The sequence below is a fragment of the Neofelis nebulosa genome, chromosome 8 (genome assembly GCF_028018385.1).
Source record: "Neofelis nebulosa isolate mNeoNeb1 chromosome 8, mNeoNeb1.pri, whole genome shotgun sequence".
Classification (NCBI taxonomy): domain Eukaryota; kingdom Metazoa; phylum Chordata; class Mammalia; order Carnivora; family Felidae; genus Neofelis; species Neofelis nebulosa.
In genome coordinates this window covers 102,324,773-102,340,272 of record NC_080789.1, presented here as the reverse complement: position 1 = coordinate 102,340,272, position 15,500 = coordinate 102,324,773, and the positions used below count along the sequence as shown (strand labels likewise).

Below are 15,500 nucleotides of genomic sequence, written 5' to 3'. Positions count from 1 at the left end.
AATTTCTAAGGTCACTTTCCATTTTAAGATCTCATAACCACAGGGATGCCTGGGTGGCTCAGTCTGTTAAGCGTCTGACTTTAGCTCAGGTCATGATCTCATGGTTCGTGGGTGCAGGTACCGTGTTGGGCTCTGTGCTGACAGCTCAGAGCCTGGAGCCTGCTTCAGATTCTCCCTCTCTCTTTCTCTCTCTCTGTGCTCCTCCCTGGTTTGTGCTCTCTCTCTCAAAAATAAATAAACATTAAAAAAAAAAAGATCTCATAACTGTGAACCCCCATATGACTGTTAACCCTCACTTTCCCAAGCCCCATGCCACCCTCCCCTCGCCATGCATGGTTTGGGTGGCAAAACAATGAGCATAGTCAGATACACCTTCTGGTAGGCCACAGCTATCACTAGATGTACTCTTCTAAGCATATTTATTGAAAGAATGAATAAATGAATGAATGAATGAATGACATGAAAAAATATGATTTGGAATAGTGAAAAAATATTTATCATTTATTAAAAATTCCCTGTCATATTCCAAGGACCACTGTTTGTGGGTGTGGAGTCACAAGAAAGACGGATCTGCTTAATTTCAATTTCAATTTAATTTAATCGATTTAAATTTCCCTACCTTATCCACAAGATAAGAGCTGGGGATATTGGGGTTAGATGCAGGGCCATGCCCATGCCACGCGAGGGGCAGGGAGGGACAGGAGGTGAGGTGCTCTCTGCCAAAGAAGAAATGTAAGTGATGGGGGAGGGGCAGAGGCACCCAGCAGAAATGTTCATTGACTTCCCTGTCATTTGTAGTGGGATCCCATCATTAGCCTCTCCACAGAATCTTTAGCAAAGATGCATTAAAACCTGCTTTCTTCACCAGTGTTGAAAGAATTCTGGGTTTGTTCTTAGGGGAGGGATATGCCAAAGGACTGAGTCCTGCTTCAACATGGCCACAGGTCATGAACAGAGACCACCATGTGCCCTGTTGTGTTACAGAGGAGAAAGAGACACAGAGAGAAGGAAGGAGGGAAAGGGAAAGAAGGAAGGAGGAGGGAGAGATGGACAGAAGAAAGGAAGGAAGGAGGGAGGGAAGGGGGGAGGAGAGAGAGGGATGGAGGGAGAGAGGAAAAGTAAGGAGGAGGAGAGAGGAGGGGAAGGGAGGAAAGAGGACGGAAGGGAGACAGGAAAGAGGAGGGGGAGGGAAGGAGGGATGGAGGGAGGGGAGGAAGGAAGCAAAGACTTTCAGTAGGATTTTGAGCCTTTGCCCCATTTACCTAAGGCAGCCAATTTAACAGTAACAACCACTTCTTGTCTCTCATTTTAAAATAGTTTGGGTATAAGAAAATTAAAACTGATGTCACCCCAAAATAAGTATTCAGGTCTAAGGAGCTGAAAATTTGGAAAACTTGTCATGTAAATGTGGCTAGAAGGGGATTAAGAATGAGGAACAGAGAGGCATGTGTCTTTGATTTTCTTTTATAATCTCCTTTGAACTCTTTGTACTCAGATCTCCCAATCCCTGCAGGAATTTCCTCCAAGTTCTGGGGAAAGAGAATCTGATCCTTTCAGGATGCTTTACTCCAACTGGAAATGAGTGGCTCCTTTCCTCCATACTGATAAATCATGGGCCTAGTTATTATTTATTAGTTTTATTTCTGAAAACAGCCTTTGCCTGCACCTTTAGGGCCATGAGCCATCATAAATAATGGGCATTTCCAGTAAACAATCCAAATCCACTTGATAGGCCACTAAATCAGCTGGATGCCCCCACCTCAGAGAAGCTCTGTAGCCATGTAACGTGCTTCACAGAGCCTTCCAGTGAAGGCTCCCAGGGAATACCTTCCAGGGATGGAGATAAGTGGGGTGGGGTTGGGGGTGGGGATGGGTGTATTAAAGCCCTGAAGCTCCAGTTAGACTATTGGATCTGTCTCAGTAGTCAACACTAGGAACCTCATCTGTCTATGACAGAGACTATATGACTCAAGAAACAGAACAAGTTTTCCCAGGGTCCACTTGGGATGGGATGGTGTCTTCAGTCCAAGCAGAACAATTTGTACCGCAGGCCACTGGGCAGGATCCCCTCATAAGACACAGACCTCTGGAGTGGTCTGAATCTAAGACCATGAGAAAACAGCCCAGCCTTATGCTTCATAAAACTCCAAGCCCAGTGCCTTTAGGCTACAATCGCTACAGGGAGGTGAAGTAGGGAGTCAACACAGAGAGAGTGTGGGTAAGTAGAAGGCAACCCTTCTCTGTCATTATATGCTCCTGAAATCCCATATCCCCCAGAAAGTCACCCCAGGTTGACTGGAGGCCTTCTGAGGGTTTTGCCTGCTCCCAACCTGTTGAAGCAGATTTCCAACAGAGGGCAGACTCTATCCAGGACCAGGAAGGGCAACCACATGGAATTCCTGTGCAGAGCCATTACCCAGCCCCCCTTTTTGTTAAGTGTTAAACCTCTGGAGTGTTGTGTCATGAAAAAATATGAGTACAAATGACCCAGCTGTAAACTGCCTTGGAAAATAATTAGCATGAAAGCCCAAGTTAGTCCCAGGGGGCCAGCTCAGAATCCAAAGTCCCCAGAGCTCCATCCTAATCATATGGAAACAGTATGGCCAGTAAGAGGATGCCAGCTGCAGAACCTGAATTTTCGAAAAGCAGCTCGGGGTAACTGGAGCCCCCAGCAACCCAGCCAGCAGATATAGAATGATGGTGACAAAAGGAAATGAGATGTCCAAGTGTATGTTTCAGGCAGTACCAGCCCAGGCACTGCTCTGGGCAGAAGGAAGGAGGGCCTGAACTTGTGTGGCTGAGTCAGAAAGCAGAGGTGACTGCCCCTCTCCCCGCCTCTCCCTCAGGGCAGATCCAGCTTCTGCAAACAGCTACATTTTCTGACAGCCCTACCACCTGGCCTTCGGTCTGTTTGTGTGCGTGTGTGTGTGTGTGTGTGTGTGTGTGTGTGTTGGGGGCAGGGGCAGAGGTAGGTGTGTCTCAGCCTCCAATGTGATGCTGTTGCCTTGTTTGTGTCATCGGAAAGGAATCACCTTAGGAGAAACCAGCCAGCTGGGTAATTAAGCAGCCAGAGCATTGCCTAAGGGAGCTGAGAGCCCCAGAACTAGAGATTAAGGAAGGGCACTCCTGAGATATGCCTGAACCCTAGAGAATTCCTTAGTGCAAGGGATCCCTCCCTTAGAGTCAGGAAGATGACTTTTGATCCCAGACTAAGGGACGTGAGATCTGCTGTGCTGTCTAGCAGCCTAGCCCAAGGTGACAGCATCACAGGGCATCTCATTTTAAAAAAGAAGGAGACTAGGGGTGCCTGGGTGGCTCAGTCGGTTGGGCGGCTGACTTCAGCTCGGATCATGATCTTGCATTTTGTGAGTTTGAGCCCCATGTCGGGTTCTGTGCTGACAGCTTGGAGCCTGGAGCCTGCTTTGGATTCTGTGTCTCCCTCTCTCTCTGCCCCTCTCCTGCTCATGCTCTGTCTCTGTCTCTCAAAAATAAAGATTTAAAAAAATTGTTTTTAATTAAAAAAAAAAAAAGGAGACTAAATAGGACGGGAGCATCTGGGAGGGGGAAGAGGAAGAGAGAGAGACTGATTAATACTGTTATGGGCCAATCAGGAAAACCCCATGCGCAGTGCCCACTATATGCCGGGCACTATACGGGCACTTGCCATGGATTCCCCATGTGATTGCTATCACTGCCCTGTGAGGACTGTCTCCCCATGGCAATGATAGGAGTGGGGAGACAACAGGTAGGTGTGCCTGGCTTGTGGCCATCGACACTCCCACGAAACCAGTGGGTCATCTTGCAAACACACAGGTCTGGAAAAGCCCGGTGAGAAGGAAGGGAGTCATTCCACCTTAGCCCATCTCCTCATGCCTTTCCAGGGAAGGCAGCTCAGAAGGAATGCTTTTATCTTTTTCATCCTTCCCTAGTTCCACAAATGTTTATCAAGTGACTATTGTGTGCCAGGCATCAGGCACTGGGAATACAGTGGTGGCCAAAACCAATAAGCTCCCTGCCATGAGGAGATTACAGTCTAGAAGAGGGGCATAGATTAATGAGACCATTCTGGAGAGCAATGAGGATAAAAGGCAGGGAGATGAGAAGAAAAGGGGGCAGGAAGACGGTTTTAGTCAGAGTGGTCAAGAAGGGCCTCTGGAGAGCTGACCTCTCAGCTGAGGCCCCAGGGATGTGGTGGAGGGAGCACGGATGAGCTGGGGAGGAGCCACGGGTGGTAACCACAGGGAAGGGCAGCAGACAGGAGAGACCTACAGATGTGTAGAGAATGAAAAGACCCCAAGGACTGAACATTCTGAGCAAGGAGAAAGCATTTATTAGGCAGTAGAACTGGAGGAGAAGGCAGGGGCAGGTCAATGGGACTTCACAGGCCACAGAAGGGACTTAAACCTCACTGGAAGCACAATGGGAAGTCGCCTTGAGGTTTTGCACAGGGGAGGGATATAGCGAGATTATATTTTAAAAATATCACAGAAGATGGGCTATGTATATGTGTGTCAAGAGGGAGATAGGTATGGAAGCAGAGAGACAAATGAGGAGTGCACAGCGGTCCAGGCAAGAGATGGCCAATATTAGGATGGAACCTGTGAACTGTGATCAGATCTGGGGTATATTTGAAGGTGGAGTGGACAATACTTAACAGACTGGACTCTAGGTTTGAAAAGAAAGAGAGAAAGAGAGAAAGACAGAGAGAGAGAGAGAGAGAGAGAGAGAGAGAGAGAGTGAGTTCGGGTCCGGGATGACACTTGGGTTCTAGTACAAGCATCTGAGTGGTTGGTGGTTCCACTTCCTGAGAGGGGAAAAAAGTGGGTGAGAACTAACAGGTTTGGAGGGAAAATTAAGAATTCAAAGTTGGACACATGGAGTCCTTGGACCTCTGTGCTTCTGTCCTCCCTGGGCCGTGCCCCCAGTGGGATGGAGCACTGCATGAACTGTACCATCCTTCAAAGGTACCCAGCTAGCTTCAAGGAACCAGAGCCTTGAGCAAGTCATGGCCCCAGGTGGAGGGCACACCCTGTGATATCCCAAGTGCTTCCTGCTTCTGGTCTTTTTCTATTGTCTGTGACACAACTCACAAGGCTGTAACAGAAGAACACAGGAAGACCTTGGGCCGGAAGGACTTTTCTGTCCCAGTGTTCCCAGATAAGGGATTTATTTTTCTGCACCTCACTGTCCTCATTCCTAAGATGGGACCTTCCTTAAACATTTCTTGTAGAGTCTGAGGGAGATAAAGTATGGAAAGCACCAAGCATAGAGTAAGGGCTCCAACATTTGCTTTTATTATTTTATGTACCAAAGCACTCTAGCAGACATTTAATTTCTACACCTGCCTCCTCTTTAGTGAGACAGGTACCTGCAGGTTACCTAAAAATCTTGACAGAGTCCTCTTAGAAGGTCGGGGTGGGCATCACTTGGGTTGGTGAGGGCCCCTAGAGTCACCAGGGTAACCTCTCTCTGAGGGAGATTCAAAGGGATAGTATCAGATCTACTGTGTTTTGAAGGTTAAGAAGACAAGCTGTATGTCCCGGAGCCTACAGGATGGATGGCATCCTGGAGATGGGGGTAGAGGCATAGACGGGTGTCCTGAAAGCAGGTGACCCTGACGGCTGCAGCCCCTTGACTGAGTTCACTCTCTATAGAGGGGAGGATCATCCTCCCCGAAGAGCAATGGCCTGCCCGGGGCCTGCAACCCAGAGGGACCCTCTCAGCAATGGCCCAGACTCTTCTGTCAGATGGGACAGGGCCAGCATCCAACAGCAATGCTGTGTAGCAATGAGAGGAGGGCTGGCCATAGTGCAGGTCTGACTTCCCTGTTTAAATGTGGATGTTGGCCTGACTGCCTCTATGAGTCAAGATCCCATCAGGAAGCAGAACTCCCCTCACTGGTTCAAAGGAAGTGACCCTAATGAAGGTATTACTTACTACAGTGAGGGGGCAAGGAGAAGAAATGGTGTCACTGGAGCCCAAGAAGGGCCATGAGGGAGGACTCATCCTGTAGAATCTGTGGATACATGCAGGTTTTTTTTAAGCTTTTCAAATGTTTATTTATTTATTTTTTGAGAAAGAGTGTGTGTGTGTGAGCGGAGGAGGGCCAGAGAGAGAGGGAGAGAATCCCAAGCAGTCTCCGCACTGTCAGTGCAGAGCCTGATGTGGGGCTTGAACCCATGAACCATGAGATTATGACCTGAGCCTAAATCAAGAGTCAGACACTGAACCAACTGAGCCACCCAGGCACCCAGAAAGGGTGCATTTTTGTCAGAGATGAGGGAGAAGCAGGGAAGAACTACCCCCAATTCTCCCTTGTGCCTGCTAAGCTTCCTTCTGCTCTTCCATGGCTTCCTATCGAAGTCAGAGCAGGGGGCCCCAGTGATACCATCGGCAGAGCCTCGGGGATGCAGGACATGGTGCAAAAGGGTGGAGAAGGGGTCTGGAGAGAAAACAAGGCAAACAGAGAATGCCCACCATACTCCGTTCTCTTCTTGTGGCTTAAGTCTTGAGTCTGGGTTCTTAGAAACTCAAAGAAAGGGAGAGAAATATATCGGACTTCCCACTAACAGGAGATATGAGTGCTTCAGTGACTAACTGGAAAAAGGAGAGAGATGTGTTCATAGTTACCGTTCACATTTGGGAGGAAATTCTTGCCAGTTATATGAAACTATTATAAGTAGCATGATGCTAATAATAGTTTCATATAACTGGCATGGATTGTTCCACGAACTTGGGCTATAACCATGATCAGGTCTTTTTTATTATTAGCAGCAGCCTCCCGTGATCCAGGACCCTCCCAGACAACATTTACAATACTTCGTGCCCGCAGCACCGAGGGGGCCCTCAGACAATGGCAGAATCCACTTTCGCCACACCCTTCCCCTGGCCTCACAGATGGGCAGGCAGGAGGCTCTTCCTCCCCAGTTGCCTGAGGCCACCCAGAGAGTCAGGAGCTCAAATACAACCCCACAGACCTGACTCAGGCCGGATTTCAAATTACCAGCACTACAGCCCCCCACCCCCAAACCCCCGCCCTGTCCTCGGGAAGACACGGGTCCTGGCCTGCACGCACCCACCCGCATCCACACGTGTTCTCGCTGTGGAGGTACCTTCCTGAGCAGACTCGGTCTGCAGCAAAGCCCACTCCCCTTGTCCCAGGGCTCCGAGCCAACAAAGCCAGCACGTCCCCCCTAACTCTGAAAACACACGTTGCCCATATTTGATGGAAAATTAGATCCATCCATGTATGTCCAAAATGTTCTTCTTTAAAGAATTTCTGATGTCCTGGCAGCCTTTGGTAGCAAGCTTTGTCTCCTTTTTTTCCTTTCTTCCCTCTTTTCTCTTTAGTAGTGATACATTGGCTTTTCCTGATGGTAGCTTAGAACTGGATTTTAGACTGAGCCATTTCAATTCCTCAGAAAAAAGCTTTTTTAGAAAATTTAATAAAGCATGAGGGACCCCAAAGTCTGTGAACCTGCGCAGGTGTCCTGATGCACGCAGACCTAGGAGACAGGTGACGATGCACTCAGAGTTTGCTCCCTCCAAGTCTCCCTGATCGTCTCAGAGACCCCTACCACCTGCCACTCACATGGGTCGGGGCATTGCCTTTTAAACCTTCTAGAGCCTCTGGTGTGCTTTCTTTGGCTTTCTCCACACATCTAAAGTTCCCTGAGGAACCAGGACCGCTATATATTACCAGACAGTAGAGCATCACAGTCTTAGAGTTGAGGCCTGACTCACCACCTCCCAGCCCCATGACCTCGGGCCTGTTAGCTGTTTATCTCTGTGTCTCAGTCTTCTCCACTCTAAAATGGGAGTGTTAAGAGTCCTGATGCCTTTGGGACTTGTTTTGAGGATTAAATACACTGATAAATAGAAAGTGCTTACAGCAGCGCTTGGCATGCTCTAATACACATACATACACATACTCACACATGCCACTAACCAGATGCTCCTAGGTCAAGTTCCTAAACGTCTTCAGGCTTCCCAGAAGTAAAATGAAAGCCATGACCAGTTCCCAGTTCTACGGTGACGATTCTGTGGGATGATGTATGTACAATGTCTACCAGTGCCTGGCACATGGCAGGTGCCCCCAAAAGTCCTTCACCCCATCCCTCCTTTTGTTCCCTTCCTAGCCCCACTTCAGTGGCCCCGGGGCAGCAACACTCAGAAGCACGGCATCGTCAGTATTTAAACAACTCAAGAGCACAGCCATTTTCCTACAACTTGGAGACTCTGACTTGGCACACCACCATCCTTTGAGCACCTGCAAGATGCCCAACCCCAAAACTAGGAGAGGCTCACCACAGAGTGAAGGGTGAACCACATAGCTCCCCACACAGCCAGCGCTGCGCACACAGTTTTGAAAGGGAGAGGAAGAGAAGGTGGTGGTGGAAGAGCTAGAGATCGAGAATGATCCTGATAAAAAACAAGCTGCTGACATCTTGGTTATTAAGGCTAGAAGCCTGCTGGCAGCCCTGCCCCTCTCACAGCTGGAGTGCGGACATGCTCCCCATCTGGGCCGAGCCTGACCCATGCCTATGTTGGTCACGAGAAGACCCTACAGTTTTCAGGAGCTCTGGACATCCTGCTCCCCATGTGTGGGTTCAGAAGCTCGCTGCCTCAAAGGCACCGTCTATCGCTGTGCCAAGGAAAAAGCATGGTCTGCATGCTTGTGCACCCCACCCCTGGCCAGAATTCATATGTTGAAAACCTAATCCCCCTTGTGATGGTATTCAGAGGTGGGGCCTTTGGAAGGTGCGGCCTTTGGAAGGTGCTCAGGCCATGAAGGGGGATCCCTCAGAAGTGAGTGGGGTGCCCTTGTAAAAGAGGCTCCAGAGGGGCCCCTAGTGCCTCTGCCATATGAAGACACAGCCATAGGACCTGGGGGAGGACCCTTCCCCGGCCCTGTTGACATCCTGAGCTCAGACTTCCAGCCTCCAGAGTATGAGAAACACATTTCTGCTGTTGACACCCACTATGTGGTATTCTGTGATAGCAGCTGGACAGGCTAGGACCAAAGCATGCCTTGAGCTACTACTCAAGGGTCTACTTGGTGACCCTTGTCACCTTGCCTCATACCCTGGCCTCCCATGACATCTGAGCCCGGTCTGATTTTCCTGGACATCTGGGGTCCTGATGTCCTGCCCAGCTATTGCTTGTTTGCCATCCCAGGAACCAGACCCTTTCCTATAAACCACCACCTGGGACCCCTTCAGGAATGAACAGATCACTGGGGACCGTACTGTCCCACCTATTCATTGGGATCCTCACAAACTAATTACTGATGCTTGCTGAAGGGGGCTACCCACCTTGCAGAGCAGACTCTGGCCACCAAGGCCCCAAGCTTCACTCATTTTCCCCTAGCAACCCCATCCCACCACCTAGGTCCCAGCTCAGTCTCTGCCCCACCATTGCCATACAGCCACCAGCTCACAGTGTGCCTTGCACCCGAGCCTGTGACCACTGTTACCATGGCAGCCAGGGAGGCAATTACTGTGTCTTTATCTACCACTGCTGAGCCAACTCTTAACACATTCTGGAGTCTGTCACAAATATTTGTGGCCAGAAGGGACCTCAGATGGGCCTGATGTCTGGGCCTGTTGGGAGATGCTCCCAAGAAATCGGTCTTCACCACCCAGCCTTTGCAGGAAACACTTGGGAACTTGCTGGGGTTGTTTACACCAGCTGTTTGCACCTGGTGAGCAAGGCGGTAGTCATAGGCTCCTCAGCAATCAGGAGATCTGAGGCAAGAGGCCAGACGGGTATTAAAGCCAGCGTGAGAATGGCACAGGAAACCCCTAAGCCTGGCAGAATCCTCATTCCATTAGGTGGCCTTATTCACAACTTTTTGTCCCCATGCAAGCCTGGGGGGACTCTGCAGTCATACCTCTGCCTGAAGGTGCACAGGTCACCCCTGCTGTGCACGACCACCTCAGTGAGTGGGTTAGTGTGCACACTCTTTGCCATTAAGGACACTTTAAGTCTTCTGATAGCTTTGTTGCATCTTTCAGTGACTGTCCCATCAAGCCAACTTCACATTTACCTTATTCATCTCAATGTTTCTGCAAATCCTTTTGAAGGTAGGAAATAACAAACGCATACATGCTCGTGGTAGCTTCCACTGTAGTTTGCAGGATGCCTAGCCTATGGGCACTCCCCAGAAAAAAATTTTTTGAATGCATAAACGAAGACAGAGATAACTGCATCAGCAAACTCACAGATCTCCTGTGAGGCAGGCACTATGGGGGACATAAAAGGAAATATAAGACCGAGGAGCTATTCTCCAAGGCTTTGTAGCCTGGCTGGAGCCAGCAGCAGAGACCCTTGCTGTCCATGGAGTGTCCACACACTTCTACACATCTTCCCACTGCTTCACAATTAGGCTGCTTCCAGCCAGTGTGCTGTGAGCAGAAGTGAGAGATGGCGTGTTTCACAGCCTCCCTGGTGTCCATGCGGCCTCCATCAGTCTGGGTCCAGAGCCCCTGTCCTGCTGCACTGGACATGGAGCATGAGCAAGAACAGGTAAACAACTCCAAATTATGCACCTGAGATTTTAAGATAGATTTATCACCCTGGCAGAGTCTCGTCTACCCTAAGACTGGGAAACCCACACACAAGGGCCCCGAATGCTAGTTTATATCTGACCCAAGGGCAAATGGAAGTTGTCTGTGGGGGCATGGAGTGGTGCTCCCCTCCCCCAGCCCAAGGAGAAAGTTTGAAAAGACTGACTGGGTGGGGATTTCCAAGCAGGAGACCCATAGACAGAGGCTAAAGACAAGGGCATAGTCCTTAGGCTGTGACAACAGTCCCCACAGAGGTGATGATCAGTGGAGAGGAAGGAGGGAAATAATGAAGGAAAGATCAGTAAAACTGGTTCCAGAAAAGCTCCCTGTTTGCCCAATGCCACATATCTGGGGATGGGAGGGAGAAGGAGTCAGGCCCAGAACTCAAAGGTTCCTTCCACTGGGCTCCTGAATTCAGTGGCCCTTCCACTATACAAAAACACCTGTCTGACCCTCTGAGAACATCCAGTCCAAGGCAGACAAGAGCAGCAACCTAGGACGAGGCCCACATGGGTTCCTGCATGGAGACCCAATACACCACTTTGGTCCAGACAGTAAGAAACTCACACCGACAGAGCGCAAAAGGTATTTGCAGTTCAGAGGGACAATCTGAGTTTGAGCCTTAGTAAAATGAGGATATAATACTCTCCTTGCTGACCGCACACAGTTTCTGTGAGGATGAAATGGGATAACAGAACTCTTTTAAGTTGAAAGTCGCTTTATGAGTATCGCTATCACAAAGAACAAAAGGTACTTGCCAGGATTTCATCTCCTTTCCAGAGCACAGACTTCCTTACCAGCCACTGGTTGCACAGCGTGGGGGAGCCTGAACTTTGTGGGTAAGGGAGAAAGCGCTGTTAGGAACAGTGGATGTAGCTTCACAGTGTGGATGGTGTTTTATGGCCCAATGCAAAGAGAATTTGCCCTGCGTTGTAGACAGGAGGTGCTCACTAAACCCTTGTCAGTGAGGTTCTGACTGTGGACCACGCTCTATCTTCTAGCCCTACCACTCTCTAAAGCCATGGAACACAAGTGAAACAAAGTAATGCAAATGGGCAGCAGGAAGACATTTCTGCACCATCGCCGATTTCCTGTTCCTCTCTTCCCTACTTCCTGCCCACACACTCATTAATCTCCTTTACATTAGGCCTTCCTGCCTCTCTCTTCTCTGTGGCATCCTATGTCCCTGCCAGGATAGTTCTGCAAACATACAGCTCTAATCATGTTGCATTCTTCAGAAAGTCCCCCAGTGGTGTGGGGCCAGAGCCACTGAGGGGGATGGGGGACGTTTCTTTCCACTCCTGATGCTTCCCCGATGTGGAAGGAGTGTGTTATTTGTAATGCCCTAACTTGTCTCCCCCACCTCATCCTTTACCCTCTTGGGGGACAGAAGCTTATCTCATTAGTCAGCCTGGAGGGTGACACCAGCATGCCTCATCTGTCCACCCCCTCTGCCCTTCCTCTGGGGAGAAAAGGGTCTATGCCCTGCCCCTCCACGTCCTAAGACTTGCCTGGCTTCCCTGCCCTCCGTTGCTGGCCACTGGGAGGGACGTCTGTCTGTAATCCTGTATTAGGAAGCCTATCTGGCTCTCCTGCTAAGCTGTTTCCTCCCATGTAGCCTATTTTAGCTTTAAAAGTGAAGTCTCAGCTTTTGCCTACATCTTACTTTTTAGCATATTCAATGATTAGGGCTGAGAGATAGGTACTTTTTATTGGATGACTCTTCGAACTCCAGCAAACACTTTCCCATGTCTATGAAAATTAGCAGCATCCTTGGCCTGGCATTCAAGGTCTTCTACAGAAAAATCAGGTCTGGGTCAATGCTCTGGGCCTAGTTTCTCACTCTGCTATGCCCTGGACATGCTGCAGACCCTAGAGGAACCACCACACTGGACTCCTGTAGCATCCTGGACATGCTTCGTGTTTCCTTCTTCCCTACGCTGAGCTCTCTGCCCCCTCGGCTCCCCTGGCACCAAAGCTGTGCCCATTGTACAAGCCTAGCCCCTGTGCACTCCCCCCCTGTGCCTTTTCTGACCCTGAGGGGTCTAATTTCTCCCTTCACTGCCAGATTTCTTATTCTGTTTCCTCTGCCAGGAACCTCTTCTCCTCCTGCCCGCTTCCCCCTCCCTCTGCACCTATGTGTCTATATACCACTTATCTGTGAGCAATCCAACTTGATGCCCTTATACCTCAGAAGCCCCCCAGGATGCTCCCCCTAAGTACTTCTATAGAATCTCACATACCACTAAACACCCTGAAGCAACATTCTCTGCTGACTCTTCTCCAGAAACCTATGAAGGAACACGGACGGGTAACACTTATTAATGTGCACATGCGTAAAGAAAGCAGAACCTCCATTCCAGATGGTACCTCTACATCCACATGGAGACCAAAAGTCAATGCCCACTGTGAGTAGAGGCCAAGCCAGGGAAAGGCACTGAAAGAATCCCTTTAACTGGAATTAATGAAACCTTTCTGGAATGTTCTGATCCTCCAGGGAAGGCTCTCTTGACAAGGGGGTTATCCTATCAAGTGTCTAGCTTTTAACTAGTCAGTGAATTAAAGACATCTAATTATTAGTTCAATTTTTCTGAGGATAGTCAGAAGCTGACAGCCCTAGTCCCCAGATTCCACCAGGGAAAGAGGTGCATGCCCCAAGGCCACCCAGGATAAGTACCATGAGGAAAGGGTCTCAGTTCTCAGCTCTCCCCTGTCTAATAAGCGCAAATGCCAAAAAATGGTGCTCAGGCAACAGCAGGTTGTGGCTCAAATGACACGTCTGAATACTGAGGCCACCGCATTTTTCTCACTGGCTTGAAGCTTGGGAAGTCTGATATGCCTCTTTGAAGTCTGCTCAGTGTGTGGGGAATGTGTGGATTTTCTGGGGCCTCAGCAATATGGGGATAGATGAGACCCTCCAGGGCTCAAGTATCAAGAGCTTTCTCCACTCTGTAAACACTCCTGGGAAAATGAGGAAAGGCTAAAACTCTGTAATTTGTAACAGGAAGTGTTGAACCCATCTTGCTTCTAGGTTAGGCTAAAAAGAATAGGTCCCATGAATGATTCTTTGGCGACAATGAGGCAATCAACTTGGGCTGGAAGACTACTGATAGAGAATGCCCTAAGGAGGATTTCTGGCTGAGGGGAGGCCCCTGGCAGGCCCTGCAAGTACGTAACTTCTTTGGTACTTCCTCATTTCTCCAAATGAAATGCACTCTACAAAGCATTTTGTTCCTGTTCTTTTTTTCGTTTTCAGTCACCACCACCAAAAACCTCGCATGTGTTGAGCCAACTTCGTTCAAGGGGGCCTAGGGCAGACATGGGATTTGGTGACACAGTACCGATTTTGGTGAGCCATGTGGCCACAGCACCATAGATCTCGTCCAGGATGAGGATGACCACGAGGTTGATGATGACTGCTGTGGCTGTCACTGTCACCCGGACGTTGGAGCGTGTAGCCTTGTTGAGAGACAGGGCTGCTGCAGTTGTTATGCGATACACGATGACCCCAAAGACGATGGAAAATGTCAGGGCAATCTGTTTGAGAGACAGGGAGAGTTACGGCTCAGCAGACAAGTACTGGGCAGCTATTATTTGGTCGGCCAACAGTCCTCTTCGCTACGTCAGGTACTATTAATCTGGAGTCCACCAGTAGGCAACAAGGGGGTGGCACACCCTCTAAACTCTCGTGCAAATTCTATGGAGGGGTGCACTGTCCATGGAGACTGTCTTCCATTTACGAAATGCCAAATGGTCTCTAATACATACAAACCCCTAAGGATGAAAACACTGGACGCTGAGGTGCGTACAACACACGTGATGTTATTTCTTTCATTAGGGGGTTTCCAGTTGACCACGGAGGAGAGCTGAACTCTTACAGTGAATGAGACCTGAGAGGTACTGCATGCTCTGTGAAGGGGCTGAGAGTACAGAGGAACAAGCAGATCAGGGGAATAATGGGATGTAAACTGGGCTCTCGGTGAAAGGAAACAGGGAGCCATGGAAGGTGTCTGAGCTGAGAAGCGGTGAGTCAGCTTCATGCGGTGTGTGTGGGAAAGCTGCCCAAAGAAGAATAAAGAGAGATAAACCAGGCATGAGATTTGTAGACTCTTGGTCCTCAGGGTGAACAAAATATCACTGTAAGATTTCTCTGCCAGGCAACTGTAATAGAGGACTCGGATTTCTCCTTTGGTGCAGAAATCTCCGGCTGTTAGGCTGAAAGGAAAGCTTACCAGTCGCTTGACCTCCAAGGGCCCCCCATTTCCTCTTTCTAGAACCTAAGAATAATAACTCACTCTCCCAGACCAGGCCCTCTCCTCTCCCATCAGAGCCAGGGAGGACCATTTCCATGAAGCAGAAGGATGTCAGGGGAAGAAAGTGCCCTGCATAAGCTCTCAGGGCAGAGGAAGGAGATTGAACGTCTAGGTGTGTAACCTGCTCAGAGCAAAACTCTAATTTGCGTCAGTCAAGTGAAGTCTTCTTAGAATTGTTTCTGCACAGGAGGCTGTTCAGGTAGTATTTCCTCTGGGATCAGGGGATGGCGGGGGCAGGAGGGGGGTGGTTGGCGTTGGCTGGGGACAGCAAAGATTCCCTCTGAAAATACAAAGTATCCTGGACTACACGTTCCCTCCCTAGAAAGGAGGGGAGGAGAGAGGGGGTAGCAGGAGTGGGGGGGGGGGGGCGCCGCTCTGGTTCAAGCAATGCTTTGCAAGCTGTGTATGACACCGGTGGGCGAATGGGGAATGGGTTCCAGATGTGTCAAGGTATGAACGACTTCAGGCCTCTGGGGGGCGCTTGGGGCTGCCGGAGCTGGGGGTGTGCTGGTGGCAGCCTCAGCTGTTTATCCCCGCACGCTGTACAAATATCAGCATTTGCCCTGTGGGCCACAGTGTGAAAAAGGAGGCCTCCCTAAGGCAGGCAGGATGGCAACGT

At 49.6% G+C, this 15,500-nt stretch overlaps 1 protein-coding gene across 1 annotated transcript in view; it reads right to left on the bottom strand.

The window, feature by feature from the left end:
* The window catches only part of ANO2 (anoctamin 2), a 341,667-nt gene that overhangs the window by 49,608 nt on the left and 276,559 nt on the right, over positions 1 to 15,500 (bottom strand). Inside the window, exon 16 of the mRNA XM_058743946.1 lies at positions 13,910 to 14,105. Coding sequence (XP_058599929.1) covers positions 13,910 to 14,105 — 196 coding nt within the window. The remainder of the gene's footprint in view (positions 1 to 13,909; positions 14,106 to 15,500) is intronic.